This window comes from Emys orbicularis, chromosome 7 (assembly GCF_028017835.1).
Source record: "Emys orbicularis isolate rEmyOrb1 chromosome 7, rEmyOrb1.hap1, whole genome shotgun sequence".
NCBI lineage: Eukaryota > Metazoa > Chordata > Testudines > Emydidae > Emys > Emys orbicularis.
Genome location: NC_088689.1, coordinates 64,238,628 through 64,260,560, shown reverse-complemented (window position 1 = coordinate 64,260,560; position 21,933 = coordinate 64,238,628). Strand labels below are relative to the sequence as shown.

At 40.9% G+C, this 21,933-nt stretch overlaps 1 protein-coding gene across 11 annotated transcripts in view; it reads right to left on the bottom strand.

The window, feature by feature from the left end:
• Positions 1 to 21,933, bottom strand: part of KCNMA1 (potassium calcium-activated channel subfamily M alpha 1) — an 898,072-nt gene that overhangs the window by 148,367 nt on the left and 727,772 nt on the right. For all 11 annotated transcript variants that reach the window (XM_065407332.1, XM_065407334.1, XM_065407336.1 and 8 more), the window contains one exon: positions 11,737 to 11,805. In XM_065407332.1, the coding sequence (XP_065263404.1) occupies positions 11,737 to 11,805 (69 nt within the window). The remainder of the gene's footprint in view (positions 1 to 11,736; positions 11,806 to 21,933) is intronic.

Below are 21,933 nucleotides of genomic sequence, written 5' to 3'. Positions count from 1 at the left end.
TATTTAACAGAGGAGTAAAACACAGGGTGCGTGAGGGAAGAATGTTGGTTAGGCCTTCATTCTTGCTTACTCTTGTAGGAAGAAAAAAAAGGGGGGGGGCAACGGAAAACTCCAAATGGCATTGAGGGATTAGGAGGGGGATTTTGTGTGTATCTTTGCAATTTGCATTGATGTGGTTTCTGTATATTCAATAACTTTTTTTCTGTCATGATCTCAGACAGATTCTCTACATGCCCCTTTGGACTAATTTTTTTTAACACAGGAGATTATGCGTTTCTGCAACTGGTTTAAGAAATAGTATTTCAGAAATAAACTTTGGGGCTGCATCATAGAAACAACAGTAAATCTAAAGAAGTGTTTCTCAAGCGTGTTAACACCAACCGTATCCAGGATTATTAGACCAAGAGTAGAATACATTATTTCAAATACACTAGCAGCTAACTCAGATTCTGATCTGACACTGGAATCGGCTAGAGTGCACCTCTAGGGAATTCCATTTACTTAAGTGAGATTCTGCACAGGTGCAGGGATCTATGTTAGTGGATTCCAAATCAGGATCAAAATTTTAAATTGAGCTCTCTCTTAAAAACTGAACCTAACTGTAATATATTATGTGACTTTTAAAATGCCATAAGGTAAAATATAATTATGCATTAGATCTAATATGAAGAATTTGTAATCAGCATAAAATATGGTCTATGTAGCTTCATAATATCTGTTTCATAAATTATATTTTACATTCACCGTGTATATGGCTGTATTATTTATAGTTGGATTTGCATAAACTATTGGGTTTCTTTTTTTAATGAAAAGCTTTTGAAAAGATCTACATTTAAAAAAAGAGGATTTAATCATATTCTTCACAAAATAAAATAGATCTTTAAATTTCAGTGTGAAAAATAAGAAACAAAGGTAAAAAAGGATCATGAAATATGTACACAGCAAATGATTGCTTAGGGAAATGGATGTTTACATTATGGCTGAAATTGTGGCTCTACTGAAGTCAATGGGAGCTTTGCTATTGATTACAGTGGTGCCGGGATTTCACTATGTATCTCTGTAAAAATGCATACACTAGTATGTCTCATCCTATGGTTCTTGCACCGGAAAACTATCACTGACTTTAGAGGGAGCTTTTCTGTGCAACTATAGGAACAGGTATATAATTTGCTTATAAAAACAGATAAATAACATGTATTATTAAAAATAATAATGGAAATCAGGGACAACAAACGTTATCATCTGGTTTGTTGTGCAGGCCCAGTACACAAAGAGAGCTTACTCACTTTGTGCAGTGACTGGAGTTCTTCGAGATCTGTGTCCCTGTGGGTGCTCCACTTCAGATGTGCATGCGCTCGTGCGCCTTTAAGCGGAGATTTTTTGGTAGCAGTGCCCATTTGGCCTGCATATGAGCCCTGCAAATCCTTGAACCTTGTAACAAGGCTATATAAGGCCACATGAGTGAACTGCCCTCATTTCCTTCTCTACCACAAAGTCCCACAGAGGTAGCTTTGAAGCAGAGGGGAAGGAGGATGGGTAGTGGAGCACCTGCAGGGACACAAATCTCAAAAAACTCGTCTTACTACACAAGCTGTGTAAATTCTTCTTCTCCTTCAAGTAGCATGCCTGTGAGTGCTCCACTTCAGGTGACTCCCTAGCAGTAATCCCTCAAGGAGGTGGGAGTTTTGGAACAGAGTCCATCGGTGAAGAAGGAATTGTGTGACCTACTGCAGCATCTGATCTTGCATTGTGAACCAAGACATAGTGGGCAGAAAACATGTGCACCAATGACCACGTTGCAACCTTGCAGATTTCAGCAACTGGAACGTTTTTGTGTGGGCTACCAACATAGACTATGATCTAGTAGAGCGCACAGTCACTTGTAGTGGAGGCGGAACCTCAGCAAAACAATAAGAGGCAATAATGCATCCAGAAATCCGTATAGAAAGTCAATGAGTGGAAACAGAGGCTCCCCCTTGACCTATCTGCAATAGAAACAAAGAGTCTACGGGTCTTCTTGAATGGCCTGGCTCTGTCGAAGTAAAAGGCTAATGCCCTCTTAACATCTAATGTATAGAAGATAGACTCCTGGGTAGGCCGATGCGGCTTAGGGAAAAAACAAAACAAAAGGTGACTAGTTTGGGGTTAATGTGAAACTCAGCAGAAATCTTAGATAAAACTTTGGATGGGGTCCTAATGATACCTTCCCCTTGGAGAACACAGTAAACGGAGGGCCTGCAATTAAAGCCCCCATCTCTGCAAACCTTTGAGCAGAAGTAATGGCCACCAAAAAGGCCATCTTCATAGACAGATGTAACAGTGAGCACATAGCCAGTGGCTCAAAGGGTTGTTTCATGAGACAGTTAAGAACCAGGTTGAGATCCCAAAGCAGTGTCAGGGCTCTAATCTGAGGGAAAAGACTCATAAAGCCTTTCAGGAATCTTGCTCTGTTTTGCTGAGCGAATATTAAGAAACCTACTACTTGCACATGGAAAGCTGTTATTGCTGCTAAATGAACTTGAATGGAACCCATAGAAAGACCTGAAGCTTTCAATTCCAACAGGTAATTCAAGATTGTGGAACAAGATGACTAGATAGGAGAAAGATGGCACCAGATGCACCAAAGATTATATCTTCTCTATTTCTGAAGGCAAGTGTGTCTGGTAAATCTCTTTCTGCTATTTAAAAGTACATTTTGTACTTCCGATGAACAGGTGGCCTCTGGTCTGGAGAACCACTGAGGAACCATGTTTGTAGTTGAAGAATGTTCAGATTGGGATGAAGTGTCTGACCTGCATCCTGAGACAATAGTCGAGGGTTTGATTGAGAGCCGCCATGCAGGGCAAGAGGTGAGTTTAATGAGGTAAGAAACCAAACTTGTCTTGGCCAAGTTGGCGCAATCAAAATGATCTTGGCTTGGTCTTGCTTGATCTTGATGAGGACATTTAAAGGCGATGGAGTTGGAAGATATGTATAAAAAAGACCTTTTGTGCATGTAATAAGGAGAATGTCTCTTAGAGATTGGGGATCAAGTCCCCCTCTGCAACAGAATTTCCTGTACTGCGTGTTGGCTGCCTTGGCTAAAAGGTCAACCTGTGGACATTCTCAAGCTAGGAATTCTTTTTGAAGACTCAAGAATCCAACTCCCATTTGTAATTTAGGGAGAAATGTCTGCTGAGGTTCTCTGCCATGTTGTTTTGTGTACCCAGGAGGTAAGAAGCCGAGATGATTATCTGATTGGCTATGCACCAGTTCCAGCTTTATCGCTTCACTTCAGTGTGGGGGGAGCGCACACCCCACTGATGACTGATATAATACATGCAAGCTACGTTGTCTGTCATGATCTTTATGGACTTGTTTTTGAGTAGGGGAAGAAAGTGAAGGCAAGCAGTTCTGACAACTCTTAACTCCAACATATTGATGTGCAAGCATTGTTCCTGTCATGACCATTTGCACTGGTCTATGTGAGGACCCAAATGTGCTCCCCATCCCAAGAGGGAAGCATCTGATGTTAACATAATAATAGGGGGATTCTGGGTGAACAGGATTCCTGCACAAACCTTGGAAGGATTCTGCCACCAGGTGCGTGACTGAAGGAGCCAGTTGGGTACAGATACTTGTTTGTTCAGACTGTGTTTTTTCGGTACATAAACTGTTCTATGCCTCCCCTGGAGACATCAAGGATGCAACCTGTGTCACAAAAATGCAAGCTGCAACATGTCTCAGCAGTTGCAGATATGTCCTTGCTGGAACTTGAGGGTTCAGCTGCACTCTTTAGATAAGGTCCTTTAGAGCAAGGAACCTGTCGAGAGGGAGAGAAATTCTGCTCATTATCAAATCTAAAAATTCTCCTATAAAGAGAATTTGCTGTGTAAGGTCAAAAACGATTTCTCAAGATTTATCTGCAGGCCTAGACTTTAGAATAGTAAAGTTGTTGTTTCAACTGCCAACCATGCCTCGTGATATCACTGTCCCTTGAGGAGCCAGTTGTCAAGGTAGGGAAAGGCTTATTCCTAGATGATGGACTAGGTTGCTACAACCACCGTGATCTTTGAGAACACCCGTGGGGTGGATGACAGGCCAAAGGGTAGGGCCCGATACTGGTAATAATTGTGACTGTGAAATGAAGAAATCTTTTTTGAGAGGGATGAATTGCTATGTGGAAATAGGCATCTTTGAAGTCAAGGGTCAAAAACCAGTCCCCTAATTCCAGGGAGGGCATTATAGCTACTAGGGACACCATCCTGAATTTCAGATGTCTGACATGCTTGTTTAATTGTCTGAGATCTAGTATCAGCCTCCAATCCCTGTTTTTCTTACGTATCAGAAAATATTTTGAATGAACCCTTTTCTCCTGTGTTGAAGTGGAACTGGTTCTATGTCTCCAAGACATAGGAGCAATGAGATCTCCTGTGTCAGTAATTGATCGTAAGAGGGGTCCATGAAGAGGGACGGGGATGGGGGGTGGGAAGTGGGATTAAGGTAAATTGGATACTATAACCCAATGTAATGGCCTCCAATACCCATTTGTCCAATGTTATAGCCTCCCATACTCAATGGAATAGAGAGAGGCGGTACCCCAAATTGAGTAGGGGGGTTGTGTAATGCACCTGAGAAATTCTGGTCACTGCATGGTTTAGACTCTTGACCAAACCATCAAAATTGGCATATGGATGATGTTGACGGTTGGGATGAAACAGTCAATGTAGTTGTAGGCTTCTTCTTTGAAAATATCAATCTCTTAGCTAGTGGTTATGGTGGCCTATGGAAGATGGAAAATCGAACAGGGTGAGATCTTTGTGCTGATTGAGATCTGCTAAATTTTCCCTTGTTTGCAGGTGTGTATATCCCAAAAGACCTAAAGTGTCGCCCTAAAATCCTTTAGGTATGAAGCGAGTCATCTATGGAGTCTGCAAAAAGCTTGTGGCCATTGAAAGGTAAACCTTCTATTATAGATTGTACTTCCCACAGGAATCTAGACAACTGAAGCCAGGAAGCTTGTCTCATCACCACTGCTGTGGAAATAGATCCAGCTGTAGGGTCCATTGTATCGAGTGAAGCCTGCAGTGATACTTTTACAAAGAGCTGACACTCCGTTATTATTCTGCTCAAACTGTTCTCAGTGTTCCTGTGGCAAAAGGTCAGGTAGTTCAGATAGTCATGTTTTGACCTCAGCACCTGGTGGTTAGCTATCATGAACTAGGAGGTTGCTGATAAGTAGCTTTTATAACCAAAAAGGTCCAGACATTTCTGGCCCTTATTATAAGAGGTGGCTTTTGGGGTATGTTGCCTGCCCCTTTCATTGACTGTCCACTACCAGAGAATTTGGTACTGGGCAAGAAAATAAAAACTCAGAATCCCTGTTTGGAACGTAGTATTTTTTTTTTTTAATCAGCCCAATTGCAGGGGTGGGGGGCATTGCTGGAGTTTGCCAGATGGTCTTGGCTGGCTCAAAAAGGGCTTCATTAATTGGCAGTGATGCCCGTGCTGGGGTAGAACTGTGCTATATGTCCAGAAGTCTGTGCTGGGAACCCTGGACTTCTTCCAGGGGAATTTGCAGGGTGTCAGCGACCTGTTTTCATCAGGTCCTGGAATTGCCTAAAGTCTTTTGGCTAATGAAGGCAGTTGTGGCATTACTGCCTTGTCAGGTGATGACAAGAAATATTTGTGTGTGTGGGGGGGGACGACTCCTTCTCTGCCCTTGCCTCTTGCTCCTTTAAGGTCTCCTTTGGCTCAGAATGGGGAGGACGGATGGGTAGTATCCAGGAACAAGGGATTCTGTGTTCCTGGGAATCATGGTCCCTTGAAATCGCTGGTGGTACATTGCCAAAGGATCCCAGTGTGACACTGGCAAACCAGGTGCCAGCTCTTGTCGAGGCTTTAGGCCCCAGCCAAGGATTGAAATTCATTGCTGTGAACCATTCTTTTCACCTGTGTGTCAGTATGGATATTGAACTTATAACAATGTGTTTAGTGTTTAGATTTTATGAAATGCTTGTAAATTGCTGCATGCATTAATCTCATTTATAATATCTTTATCACATGCTTTAAGTTTTTGCTTTATAACTGTAAAAAATGGTTGCCCTGAAACCATCAATCTGTCAGATGAGATTGTCTCCTGTTGATTAAGAAGGCCATCAAAACTAAATGGGCCATTGTGGGACATCACAATACAAAGCCTTTGTTAATTGCCCCTTCACACCCATGTAGCGGTCCAAATGAAAAAAGGATCATCCCATCAGCTTGGATTCTGGAAGGAGGAAATAAAGATGGTGAACAAGAAAATTTTTCATCTCTTTTGCTTTTTGGACTTTGACAGGGTTGGAGCTATGAAACAGAAGCAGAGACCCCCAGAATGAACCTGGGTTAGCCCTAAAAGACATTCAGTGCTGACAGATTGCTACAATTCTGTTACCTTTTCGAACCACAGACTGTAACTCATTCGTGTATATATGTTTGTCTGCTTTAAACTGTATTTCTTTTTCCTAATTAATAAATCGTTAGTTAGTTTACTATAGGATTGGCTACAAGCATTGTCTTTGATGCCAGATCTGAGGTACAAATTGACTTGAGGTAAGTGACTGGTCTCTTGGGAGTGGAAGCCACCTGAATCTTTAGTGATCTTTGGTATATAGCAACCAACTATTACAAAATCTAGCTTGCCTCAGTTGCAAGATAGTCCTCCTGGGCATTTCAGTCTGTTTGTGATTCCATGGTAGGACAATTATAGTGCTTAAGTTCACATTTGTTACTGGGCTGGGGAAATCTAATTATAGAACATACGGACAGTTTGGGGTATCTGCCCTGTTTTTTGACAGTCTCCCCATGGGTTGGCACTCATGGTCGTGAACCACTTCAGACAGTGTGCCACTCAGTAAGGCCAGTGAGGGGAACTAAAAGGCATGGTGGGGGGAGGTATCCAACGTTGATCATCCAAAATATTTGTAGGCAGGGGTCTGATATCCTGCTTTGTTGCATCTGCATCAGGGAATAATGTCTTCTGGAATAAAATGCATCTGACGAAGTGGGTATTCACCCATGAAAGCTTATGCTCCAATACGTCTGTTAGTCTATAAGGTGCCACAGGACTCTTTGTTGCTTTTTACAGATCCGGACTAACACGGCTACCCCTCTGATACTGGAATAAAGTGGAGACCCTTGAACTGAAAGTTCAGAGTCTGAGTCAGAATGCTCCTCCACATATTGTATGAGAGGTGGCAACCCCGCTTCATGGATAGTAGAAGTTAGAGAAGACGTAGGTCTCACAGAAACATGAGCAGTCAGGGACTCAGCAGACCTCAGTACTGAGAGGTGTCCAGAAGTCACAAGGAGTGGAGACTCAGGCTCATTCGGTACCATGAGGTCTTTCGGGTACCAGAATGTCTGTGATACCAGGAGCACAACAGAACTTGATACAGGCACTGATAATGTTCCAGATGCCATTGTCCAAGGCATTGATGTGAGTACCAAGGGGATAGTGGATTCCACTATTTCTTGGTAATAGTAGTCTTTAGTGCTGAGGTCTTTACCGCTGTAGCATGGGACTTAGTTGAAGTGCTTCATAGTACCTGAAGTGCTCAGAGCCTCACAAGCAGCCATCTCAGGGCCTCCAGTGACTGAATCTTCTTCAAGGAGGAACTTGCTGTTCTTCTCATCTTATCCCCTCCTTTGTGTTAGAGTGGGAAGCTCTTGGTACCACCAGCACAGTTGTTGGTACCTCGCTCATAGAGATTGTCAGAGATCAGGGTTTCTATGCCATCTTCACCTTGGAAGCTTTCAGTGACTGTAATCTCAATGTCGACACGGCACTAATAGCTTGTACAGGTGGGTTTTCTGCATCTGGTCAGAAGCCAGTCTTAAGGTTAGCTCTATTATTAAGAGCCTATCCTTTATTTCCCTGTTTTTATGGGAACCTTCCCTTAAAAGAAGTGTAGATCTAGTGCTTGCTGGGAATATGAGCGTCTCTCAAACAACAAATGCACTGGGAGTACCTGTCACTCATGGGGATTACTTCTTGACAAGAGAGGCACCTTTTAAATCCCAGGGAGCCCAGCAGCCCAGACAGAAGAAAATTTGTTAGGGCCCCTCAGTAGAGGGAAAAACAAACAAACAAAAATATGAATATATAATTTTTTTGAAAGAAAAGAGAAAAACAAGTGGGAACAAACGTTCCAACATCTACATGACACTAAATCTACTACTACTAAGAACTATTAATGCTAAGAATAATAATAAAAGAGGAAACAGGTGCACACTAAATTCTGTCTCTGGCTGAAGGAGGTTGAAAAGAAACTGAGTGCGGTTTGCCCGCGAAGCCCTATATAGCCTCGGTATGGGGCACGAGGGTGTGTAGGGTGTATGCGTCGGCTGAACGAGCACTGCTACCAAAAATTTCTGATCAAATCTCAGGGGTATATGCACACCTGAAGTGGAGCACCCACAGGGACACTATTCAAAGAAGTAATCTTTCACTGGCCCTGAAAAAATTGGTACTGGAGCTTCAAAATGTTTCTGGACTCAGGAACATCATGCTATACTGGTCCTCGAAGCAAGGGCATCTAGTTAAATATTTTTTCCTCTGAACATTTTTGTTGCCATCGAATGTAAACTATGGAGAACTTCTCAAAAGTTTCACAATACAAGGAGGCAAGTTAATTTGTATTCCTCCACTGTGGACCCCTCGCCCACGAAGTGTGTGAAGCCCATGGTATAGGCAGCTTCCCTATTCACATTGAAGAGGAACTACCAATTAAGGCCCAGTTAAATGCTGAAGACATTAGAATTGGAGGGGAAAAGGTCTGATATTTTCACCACAATCAACAGCAACAAAAAATATTGGTGAATAATGAATGCAATAAACTGACTCCCCATGCTTAAAATCAGGTTATTCTGATCACTGTCTTGCTTTCTCATCTCTCTGCTTCAATTCAGGCATGACTCTAGGAGCCAAAATTCTCAAGAAACCCTAAAAAGTGAGAAATGAATGGTTTCTACCATTACATTTCTGGTTAGACTAACATGTTCCAATTCAGCAATGCACTTAAGCCCGTGCTTAACTTTGAAGTCCCATTAAACTCAATGGGACTTTCCCTGGTTTTAAAGCATAGGTTTCATTTAATTTATTACATTAATTATTTACTGGTATTTTTAAGCATATGCTTAAGTGCTCTGGTTAACTGGGGCCAAAGCATATGGTAGAAATTCAGGACGGTATCAGAAGTATGTGATACTGAGGTCCAGTATCACACGGACAAGCAGAACTATAAATTAACATCATATGTCACAGGAAAGTGATTATTCCAAGCTTTCTAACAAAATGTAAATATTCCAGCTATGGTGGTTCACAAGATAATTAACCTTAAAACAGTCCCTGGTTCATCAGACCAACAGTACTATTTTGGCACTACTTTAAAAGAGCAAAAGCTGGCCCTCCAACTAATGGATTTCTCTACTGTTGTATAACAAATACTGTGCTATCACAGTCTCAAACTGTTAACTCATCTTCATTAGTATTTTATTTTTTCCTAGAAATTCTGTTGTCCTCACTTTCTACCGTATTTCTTTACTATGAACTTTTAACTTTTGACATTAAGTAATGAATATATATATGTGGATGCTCTATCATGCTGTGTTACTTTATTTGACTTTTCTGTACCATCATGTGAATAAGGACCAATCCAACTCCCATTGAAGTTGGTGGAAGGGCTCCAATTGACCTACATGGGAGATGGATCCTCTCCTAAATTATTGAAGAAAAACTACGATATCAACACTTATATCACAGAATGACAATGGAAGCAATGACAGCAAAGAGCTGAGTATGAATTCTTATTGAGAAGCAGTATTAACCAAGAACTTCATGTAAATAGTTACCGATAATGTATCTATTGTATTGTCCTTTCTAGTAATGGATGAAACTGATCAAACACGAAAACAATAAATTGCTCGCTCTACACCTGCTAATGCAGAATGAGGCTATTCATTGGAAGGTATCTATTTTAAGATAAGCCCATGGGAGTTGAAAACATTTCAAAATTCTGACTTAAAAGAAGGATCCCCTTAATTTGCAGTGGTATTGGACAAAAAGAAAATCCAGCGTCACATACACCATTTCACATATCATTTGTCAGAGGACTGTAAAAAAAAGAGGGATGTAAAATCAAACATTCAATGGGAGCTATATTTCAACTATCCACTTACCAAGTGGAAACATTCAGACTGTCTTGGATACCCCAGGACTTTTTTAATAGATTCTTTATAATCAGAAAAATGGATACTTAGGGATGATTAAACATTCTTTAAACAAATAATTAAAAAAATATAAAAACATGTCCAAAGTTGTGATACATGGTTTAAGAACTGAACTGGTTGTTCGGGTGAAAGTTAAGGCTATATCTACACTAAAGACTTTACAGTGGCACAGCTGTACCGATGCAGCTGCGCCACTGTAAGATCTTTTGTGTAGTTGCTCTATGCCAACAGGCGAGAGCTTGCCTGTTGACATAATTAAACCGCCCCCAACAATCGGTGGTAACTATGTTGGTGGAAGAAGCTCTCCTGCTGTCATAATGCTGTGCACACTACCACTTATGCTGGTGAAACTTATGTCGCACAAGGGTGTGTTTTTTCACACCCTTGCCCAACATACGCTTTGCCGACAGAAGTGGTAGTGTAGACATGGTCTAACGCTGTATAAACTCAATATCACCTCCATCTTAGGTTTAGGTGACCAGTTACCAAAAAGATAAGATGACAGACTTCTGCGTATGTTAACAGTTTTACTACAGAATCTTGTAATAGATTTGTCTACAGTATGTTGATAATATATTTCAGAAATATTTAATACAGTTTGTAAGTCCACAATTACTTTGCATCATGCCCTTTTAGAGCACACTGGCAACAGACCAGGAGGTTTTGTTACCATCTCAGGTAACAATGAATGTGGTGTGAATGCACAGATGGAGGTATTGATAAATTAGATAGAATTTTGACACCAATGCACATTAAGCTGGGACTCTTTTTAGCTTTCATACACAAAACAACTCTTTTTCTGTCTGTAAATTTTTGTTATTAGCTATAAAGATTTTTTCCTTCAATTTTTGGATGGAGAGTGAAATTGGCATATTCAGATTTTCTAACTAAAACAAATCCTTCCCAGCTCAATCATATTATTTATACACTCTTACGCACATATATATCTATCTATATCTATCTATTGTATCTATACTGTCCAAACCTTCCATGTTTATTCTAAAAATAGCTTTCTCATCTCATTCATTTAAAACTGTGATGCAGAGAAATGCATGCAGTACATAATACAGCGCATATTATCATGAGATTGTTGCTATCTTTCATTCCTGACAGTCCAGTAAAATACACTACTTTTCTGATTAGAGCAGACTGGCTCCCTCGTGAGGTCAGCCTGGGCAAAAAAAAGGTGGAAGCTATTTGTTTCACTGATACCAAGTGACACTTATTGAAGTAAGTTGTACATAAAACTACCAGCCTTTCTTCCAACAAAGTATTTGATATAATGTTAATTCAGGTGCAGAGGGGGAGAGAGGCAGAGCCTGCCAGTATTATGTGAACTGGTGTAAAGTGATGCCATATTAATTATGCTTTGAAATGCTTTCACATGCATAAAAGAGCTATGTTCATTCAGAAAAAAAAATGAGAAGACCAAATTGTCCATGGTGCATACTGAAAAGCTGTCAAATTTTGTAGTCATTAACGTACCTGCTTTCCCGTTTTTCTGACTTGTATTCTATGGCTATCATTAAGAGCTTTAGCTTCGCAAACACCAGTCTGCAGGAAGAAAAGAAGTCAAAATTCAGTGCTTTTTCGTGATTGTTATCATACATCTAGTATTGGTCAAAACATTTCAAAATTCCACATTTTGTGATGAAAAACGGACACATTTTTCATGAGATTTTTTGCTAAAAACCTAAAAAATTTCTCAACTGGCTGTAGATATAGCACTTATCAAGGCCTTTCCATTGTGAAGGTTAACAACAGTCACCCTCATTCATATATCACTCTAGCAAGTTGACAGTACCAGCATCACTTTTATTAGCTAGTAAAGGGTACAATACTCAAAACCAAACATGTGCTTGTTTTGTATTGTGGATATCTAGGGCCAAGTTTTCAAATCTGTGTTGGAATTTAGCTATAGGATTCCTGTTGCCAGTACTGCACATTCATTAGACAATGTACTTTCCAGTATTAAAACCCTAAACACAGAAGGATATACTAAAAAGTCAATATTTGCCAATTATTACCTCAGTTATCAAAATTATCTCCTGTTCTAAATGTAGGGGGAAATATGTGGAAAGGCAAATACTGACTTTTTAACAAACACCACTATAATTGTGAAAATCTGTGAAAGCCATTATTTAGCAATACATTCCAGGAAGCACCAGCTTTACACCAGTGTGTCCCCACTGAGTCCAACACCCGATCAACTATCTTCCTAAATGCAGACAATATCAGAATTATAAAACATATGGAAAACCAACTAAAATTCTTAGCTAGAAAGTATTTGCATTCCGTTTTCATCACTCAAATGTAAGTGAATACTAAGTTACATGCCTCCTTATGCTATTAACTTGTGGAATGTGATTCACGTATTTTTCTTGGAGTATTTCTTTTATGGGTTTATACAGTTTAGAGAACTTTACCCTTTTACAATTATGTACTTACGACCGTGTACAATGAACGTACTTAGTACACTATTCTTGTACAGTAAATGTGGAAAACATGGACAGTATACTAAGTAAACTAAGTGGACAAGGCACTAAGTACATAATTGTAAAAGTACGGAGATCTTTAGACTCCCACAAATCAAACCTCCAAGCAGAAAGATGCAACATGAGGGGAGGCTACTAGACACTACGTTACAGAGTTTACCTGTCCATACTGCTTAAGTTGCATAAAGTGAACCACAAGCAAAGAGAAAATTGTGGTAGAGAATTCCCCTTATATAGGGAGAATTTCTGACCAGCACAAAGCTGGAAGAGGTGGCTCTGCAGCTTCCTATGCTGGAACATCCCACTTCTCCCACTGTAAGTGAAGGGAATGTGTGTGTTGAGGTCGGAGAGGATGCTGGAGAAGCCGTTCAAGAGCAGAGCTGTGCCCAATTCTCCACTGGTGTAAATTAAAACTGTGATCGGACCCCACCCCAGCCCACAAGCTTTAACTTATGCAGGGGCTAGGTGGTTGAGACTACAATTAGCTCCCTGTAAGGTGGAAAGTGGCATAGTGTATTAGCATCAGTATACAGTTCACATTCACAGTACTTAATATTCAAATCAACTTGCATGGCTAAAAGTGTTTTTAAGCTGTAACAATAAATATTTTGTTACATGTACTTGCTTGTGCAATTCAACAACTGCCCAGGCAAATCTTACTGTCTGACCACTTCTGGAAACTTAGCCTGATATACTAACATAAAGTATGTTGCTGGCTGCAAAATAATGTCAGAAACAGAAAAATGCCATTTGTCACACAAAGGTCTTATACTAGCAATCACCTCAATAAAAGTGCTGTAACAACAAGTTAGATCACGTTCCCTCCCAATAACGATTATGTAGAGGTCCACAAAATTTGACAATGACATTTACAGGAAGCCTTAATCTTTTTTTTTTTTTTTTTTTTTACTGCGAGCATCATCTGTTAACTACAGGAGTTTGAACACAGATGTTCATGAACAAAGGCTCTTAAGAAGCTGAGTCCAACTGTTTCTACCTACCCAGAGGGAAATAAATTGTTCTTGCCATTAAATCAGCCCTCTTGACTGGTAAGGCTAGTAATTGGCATAAATTAGACATGGAAACCTGCTGTACTCTTTGTACATTAAAGTATTGGGATATGTATGGGTATGTGTATATGTACAAATATCTCCTATTTCTAAGGCACTTTTTACCACAGTATCTGAGCAGTGGAACACAAAGATATAATCTTTGTGAGCTATTCATATACACAGAACACTAACATATACACAAAACGTATTTTATATAACAAGCTATTGGATAGGAAAGGGTTTTTCTTTTGGTATACAGTATCTTTTTTCTCAAAGCCAGCTCTGGCCATTTACATTTTCTCCAAGCTACTTTTGACTAAGAACCAGATGCTACCCTCAGAAAAAATGAGAGCATCTCCCATTTACTTTTATCCAGAAATCCTGTCACAGTTATCAAAAATATGTGCATTGAGATTTTATTTTTTATATTTTATTTTCTAATATTAATAACACATGAATAAATTTCCAATTGATAAACAGATTTACAGTAGTCTCCTAAATTAAATAAAGCATTTAGAAATACTGGAATTATTTTGTATATATATTATTTTTTGTTATTTGAAATTGATTGTACGCTGTGTGGATAATTCCGGATGTTAAAGTAGGTCTAGTGACTGCTGCTTTCCCTTTTATCACTTAACACAGGCATTTCCAAGTACTTTGTGTCCTTTAAGAGTCTGATAAACAGAAATTTCAAATGCTTCTTTCCTGCTGGATAAAGACATTGTCTGAAAATATTGTGAGTTCAGCAAGGCTTGTATAGTGGAGTGGAAATTACCAATTGCATACAATCCATGAAAAAATACTATGGACAGCTTATTAAATGCAGGGTCAGCAACCCACTACTTTATACTGACAGGGAGTATGGGAGTTTTCTTCTGTCCTCTAAATCAATGAACTGAGATCCGACATTCTGATTAGGGGCTCAAACCTGTACACTGTAGCACATTCTAGCTAGATGTAGCAAAGCACTTAAGCAGGTACTTCAAGCAAGCAAGTAGATCCACTGACTTCATGGAACTAATCACATGCTTAAAGGTAAGCACCTGCTTAGGTGATTTATTGGATCACACAAGAGTTTTCAGCACCTTGAAGACAGCTCTATGTGAGCACATCCCATATATTTCCAGCAAATGCAGAGGGTGGTGGATTTCTAGATGTCTATGCTTCAATATGTGAGAGATACTGTGCAGTATGTCATTAACTATATCATTTTTATTAATATCAAGACAAATTATATGTCCTCCCTTCCACTTGTGAATGGGAAGGGTCATAAGGAGCAGAACCTCCCTGGGACGGGGCACTCAGTTTCTCATCTATGGCAATTTTTGCAGATGGAGTGAGGCAGGGGCATGGCCAATGAATGACTATGTGGAGCCACTTGTCAAAATCCACAACGCAAGGACAGTACAGGAGACACAAACACTACTGCATCATTGAGGTTAGAGTAATGGCCATGGAGCAGCTCCACTGTTGTTTTGAAGCTTACCTTTTTTTGCAGGGGGGTTATAAGGGGGAGAAGAGGGTTATTCCATTGCCTCAATAATTTTTAATAATCAATAATACTTCACAATTATACAACCTTGTTCATCACATTATCACAAATTTGTTCAAAACATGCATTACTGAAGTCTAAATGGGAAAAGTGGTTAAACTGAGAATTATAAGAGGCAAAACAGAAATTTCCATATATCCTGACAAGAGGTGAGGGGAAAACAAAAAACCCCAAACAAGGGACATACGATGAGGTGGATCAAGAAATATGTAAGCCTATCTGTATTGACGTGTAGTCATACAAAAGACCTGATTCCCATGCATTTTAAACTGGTGTAAATCAGTAGCAGTGCCACTGAAGTCACTGGAGTTACACCAAGGTAAATGAGAGGTGAATCAGTCTACTGGGGAGTTCAATATAATCTATTATACAGACCTTAGTTAATGGGACATTAGCAGTTCCATGTCAAATTAGAATTTTAACTACAGTCTCAGCTGTGAGAGACACAGAAATGCCATATTTTCAAGGCACGTCTTCTGTCCTAATCCCCTCTGACCAATAAAATGAAACACAATTAGCTTTTATATTTTGCAAGTGATGAATGGCTGACTGAAAAAAAAATACCCATTGACAGAGTCAGTGCATGGAAAATGTTGTTCATGTTCACAGCCAAAGAATGGAAGTATGCAACTTTTCATTTCCACAGCCTGAATCCAATAGATGATTTGGAGATAAATTATTTGAAATTGGTCAAAATATTTTTCTACAAACAAAGTTGAATGGCTTCGCACAGCAACATTTTAAATGTAATTTAGCACTTCAGTTAATACTTTCCCTGATGTCTTGGGAGATAATACACAAATTCTCATTCCTTTCATGGCGTTATTGCTAAAACTCACGATAATGCCAAGTAGCTTCATCCCTGCAGGCTCACTGTAGGGGCCACCTAGTAGAGGGCACTGTCCCCCACTCTTAAAAAGGTCTTCTGGCTCAGGGACATATGCAACATAACCCAGCTATAATCATGCAACGGGAGCAGAAAACAGCTATCAGCACGATGGTGTGCAGTGACTGAGAAGGCATGTTTACAAAGGAAGCACTGATGGGTTCCCGAGGGACTGATTTGCAACCAGGGATCAGTTTGCACTCTGGGGATCACAGAGCACCTATCAGGTCCTGTTCTTCACATAACTAGCATCTGGCAGGGGAAACAGTCATTTTCCTGTTAGTTTCAATGATAGGAGAAGGAGGCCCACATTCTCTGGGCCTGATCCAGAACCCAAAAAAATCAATGGAAGTTTTTTTGTTGGCTTCAGGGAGGTTTGGATCATACTCCATCCCCATATAAAACTATTTTATATGTGGTGGTAAGCGATGGTGGTAAGTGATCCACAGAATGTGGCCCCAAGGAGCCAAAGAACTAGCCTCTTTAAATCATGGAGAGTGGAAAGGGTCGCTATTTAAAGATATTAAAGGTAAATGGGGGATTGATCCATGGTGATGAGAAAAGTGGGTGGCCTTGGAAGGGACCTTACACACCCAGATGTAAATCTGAGTCCACTTTCATTAACGCTACACAAATAAGTGTAGAGAATCACATTTTCAAGACAACCCAAATCTGCAGCCATATTCAAGGGGTTCCACAAGTCATCATAAATATATATTTTAAAAGTTTCAGTTAAATCAGTGGTGGTTGGCAAGGGCACGAGTAGGTGAGTAGAGACATTTGCAGCCAGCAGTCATGAATCTGAGAAAAGGCTGTCATTTGGTGGGTGGTAAGAATGATGCCTGCACAGTAAGCATATTTGGTGTCTTATCTGGCAGTGCTATTAGTCAGAAAAGGGAATCTAAAAAATGACATTGTAGGGTTTCATATTCATTTTCTCTCCATAATTTCCAGATCAAATATTATCTCAGTTTACAAGTCAAAAGATTATTTTTTCTATCCACCAGCTCTGCAATGAAAATCAAACTGTATTCATTTGGCCTTTTTGCACCATCAGCAACAATGATGTTTCTGAAGTCCAAATTTAGCTGACAGATTTGCTGGTGCATGAGACAGAAAAAAATCCAACACACCTTTCCAGCTACTTATGTAATTTTGTGTGGTTTCACACCCACAAAAATCAGTTAAAATTTGGTAGCTTTGAATGAGTTTCTCTTTTTATGTGGGGCAGGGGGGAGGGTTGAGTTCTTTTAAGCTCATAAGGAAATTAAAAGGGGAGGCAGGGTACAAATCCATGAAAATTGAAATTGCAGAAAAATATTTGCATGCACCTTTGTGATGTGAAATCACTGAGTTTCACACAGCTTTAACCACTGTCAGGCAATGATAGTGTAGTATATTATTATCTATAAAAGTTATTATTCATTTTTATTAATAATGTTTATATATTGCAGTAATGCCTGTAGGCCACAACCAGGCTGAGCTCCATTGTGCTAGGCATTATACAAACATATTGTTATGACTGGGTGAAACCTTGTTATGGGTTGAGTTAAAACCCCATTGACATTGGTAGGTGTGAACTCACCCTTCAATTAACATGACTGTAAATATAAACCCGCACCTAAAACAAAAGGTGTGCGTGAATCCACCCAGGAGCTTTTGCTATGTGTTGTTTTGAGTTGGTATGGATGGGCAGGGAGAAGGAGATCACAAAGAAACTGACGACAGGTCTACACTACAAACTTGCATTGGCTGTGCTGATGCAGCTGCGCCACTGAAATGTTTCTGGTGAAAATGCCTTAAGCCGACGGGAAAGAACTCTGCTGCCAGCTTAATAACTCCACCTCTGCCAGAGGCGATAGTTATGTTGGCAGGAGAAGCTCTCCCACCAACATAGCGCTGTCTACCCTGGGGGGATTAAGGTTGGTATAACTACATCACTTAGGGGTGTGGATTTTTCACATCCCTGAGCAATGCAGTAATACCAAAGTAAGTGTATAGTGTAGAACTGGCCTGAGGTTGGACACAAACAGACTGAGGGAGAGAGACAGCCTTAAGGAGCAGCTGAAAGCACAGTGGCTGACCCTGGAGAAAGGTTTTGGGTTGGGGTGTGTGTTGAGGCGCCTGCCCCACACCGGGATGGGCTGGCCCATATAAGAAGTGCTACAGAGCAGAACAGCTTCAGTCACTCCCTGGACCTTGAGGAGGGAGATAGATTGGCTGCCTTGCAGGCTGAAGATAGCAAGCACCCCGGACAGAGCAGTGCTGCAGGCAGAGATCTGGGGAGCCAAAGGCAACTCCTGGCAGGTTGCAGGGATCTGCAGGCAAGGGCAAAGAGGATGCTAGGGCCACGGGGAAGTGACCAGGGAAATCTACTGAGGAGTCGGAGGAAGCGCCGCAAGCAGCGGCCATCTACAGGGTCCCTGTGCCGGGACCCGGAGTAGTGGGCACACCCGGATCCCCACCCCACCTCCACTCACCACTGAGGAAGTGGCTGGACTAAGGGACTGCAATACTGTCCCCTGGAAGGGGGGAGCACAGAGTGCAGCACAGCCAGAGGGCTGTGTCATGAAGAGGATGCCGTGGTCCTGGGAGTGACATGGGTCTCTGGAGCATAAGTGACTGCGGCAAGACACCACCAGAAGAGGGTGCACCAGCTAGCAGAGCTGATGCCTGATGTCACAGGGTGCAAGCTGAAAACTGTTCTCTCGGTGCTGTAAGAAAAAGCAGTTTCTGGCTTTTTGATTCCTTCTGCGTTCAGAGACACAGGACTTTGTAGATTCCTTGTAAATAAACAAAATCATATCAAAAAAATAATTGGCTATCACCAATTTCTACTTCCTACTGGAACACCCCGGGAACCAAAATTTTGACTCAGCACTGTGGTTAAAAAGGAGCAACAAATAATAAATGACAGTCCCTGTCCCAAAGAATTTACAATCTTAGCTAACCATTTCCCTGCAAATGTGGTTGGTAAGTTTGAGGCTAAAAATGAAGGGAAATGTGGGGGAATCTAGTCCCCCTCTCATTCATATTTAGGTAAAGTAATAGGTTCCACAAACAGATGTAATATATTCAAAAAGGGGGAGTTCCATATATTGAATATCTGTCTTCCAAGACCTCTACATATTCTCAAATTGATTTATGGGGCTGTTGTTGAACAACTCTTTCTAGCTCCAATTAAAGCAAGTAGGAGTGGAGTAGGTATATTGACTCAGGGTACAGCTGCTGGGAGAAGGCACAGCTCTATGACTCCACCTATTGGGAAGAGTTACGCACTTAGGGTATGTCTACACTGAAAGCTGAGAGCATGCCTCTCAGCCCGGGTAGACAGATTCACGCTACCTTGGCTTGAGTCAGCACATTAAAAATAGCCGTGTGGATGTTGTGGCACTGATGGGGGCTCAGGATAGTCCTCCAAGCTCAGATCAAAGGATTTGGGTGGGTCTGAGCTTGAACTGAGCTAGCAACAGTCTGTCTATTCCAGATGGGAGGCACACTCCCAGCTTCAGTGAAGACATACCCATAGTGACTGTGCTGGTGATACAGGAACAGGCACTATCAAACCGAGGTTGAATAAGCAACAGGTCAGGGACATGGGAGCTGTTTGTACGGTATGTACAGGGGTTGCCATTAACAGCACAGCATTTGGTCAGTGTTTCTTACCCCACAGTATCTGAGACACTGCAGTTAAGATAACATTGGTCTACAATTTTTGAGAAGTCGTCTGCTTCAGAGATAAAATGTGCTATTTATTATGTATTTTGATGTGCCGAATTCAAATATGACAATTAAAACAACTGATTGGCTACTGTTTCTAAGATATTTAAGTTTTTACATTTTATGTCTATGTATATTGTGTAGATAGTAGAGTTTTAATCATAAATTGTAAACCTAGGTCTTTTCATGTGTTTATGGTTGCTTTACATGATAATATTTCACCTGTCCTGTTTATGTAACACTTTAAAAATCAGCAAAAGGGTTATATAAATAAAATTTATTATGAAACAAAAGGCAAAAAACTATTCTGTACATAGTTTAGTCCTATTCAGTGTCTACTCGGCGCTTCTTGGCTTGTCTCTTGTATTCATTAAATGGAGCATCTCTTGTCACTGTCCAGCAATAGTCTGCAAGCATTGATGGGCTCCATTTGCCCTGATAGCATTTCTCCATTGTTGCAATGTCCTGGTGAAATCACTTGCCGTGCTCATCGCTCACTGCTCTGCAGTTCGGTGGAAAAAATTCTAGATGAGAGTGCAAAAAATGTATCTTTAGTGACATGTTGCAACCAAGGCTTTTGTATGCCTTGAGGAGGTTTTCCACCAACAACCTGTAGTTGTCTGCCTTGTTGTTTCCGAGAAAATTTATTGCCACTAACTGGAAGGCTTCCCATACCGTCTTTTCCTTGCCACGCAGTGCATGGTCAAATGCATCATCTCGAAGAAGTTCACGAATCTGAGGACCAACAAAGACACCTTCCTTTATCTTAGCTTCACTTAACCTTGGAAATTTTCCACAGAGGTACTTGAAAGCTGCTTGTGTTTTGTCAATGGCCTTGACAAAGTTCTTCATCAGACCCAGCTTGATGTGTAAGGGTGGTAACAAAATCTTCCTTGATTCAACAAGTGGTGGATGCTGAACACTTTTCCTCCCAGGCTCCAATGACTGTCGGAGTGGCCAATCTTTCTTGATGTAGTGGGAATCTCTTGCACGACTATCCCATTTGCAGAGAAAACAGCAGTACTTTGTGTATCCAGTCTGCAGACCAAGCAAGAGAGCAACAACCTTCAAATCGCCACAAAGCTGCCACTGATGTTGGTCATAGTTTATGCACCTCAAAAGTTGTTTCATGTTGTCATAGGTTTCCTTCATATGGACTGCATGACCAACTGGAATTGATGGCAAAACATTGCCATTATGCAGTAAAACAGCTTTAAGACTCGTCTTCGATGAATCAATGAACAGTCTCCACTCATCTGGATCGTGAACGATGTTGAGGGCTGCCATCACACCATCGATGTTGTTGCAGGCTACAAGATCACCTTCCATGAAGAAGAATGGGACAAGATCCTTTTGACGGTCACGGAACATGGAAACCCTAACATCACCTGCCAGGAGATTCCACTGCTGTAGTCTGGAGCCCAACAGCTCTGCCTTACTCTTGGGTAGTTCCAAATCCCTGACAAGGTCATTCAGTTCACCTTGTATTATGAGGTGTGGTTCAGAGGAGGAGGATGGGAGAAAATGTGGGTCCTGTGACATTGATGGTTCAGGACCAGAAGTTTCATCCTCTTCCTCGTCTGACTCAAATGAGAATGATTCTGGTGCATCAGGAACCGGCAGTCCTTCTCCGTGGGGTACTGGGCGTATAGCTGATGGAATGTTTGGATAATGCACAGTCCACTTTTTCTTCTTTGACACACCTTTCCCAACTGGAGGCACCATGCAGAAGTAACAATTGCAGGTATGATCTGTTGGCTCTCTCCAAATCATTGGCACTGCAAAAGGCATAGATTTCCTTTTCCTGTTCAACCACTGGCGAAGATTTGTTGCACAAGTGTTGCAGCATATGTGTGGGGCCCACCTCTTGTCCTGATCTCCAATTTTGCAGCCAAAATAAAGGTGATAGGCTTTCTTAACCATAGTGGTTAGACTGCGCTTTTGTGATGCAAAAGTCACTTCACCACAAACATA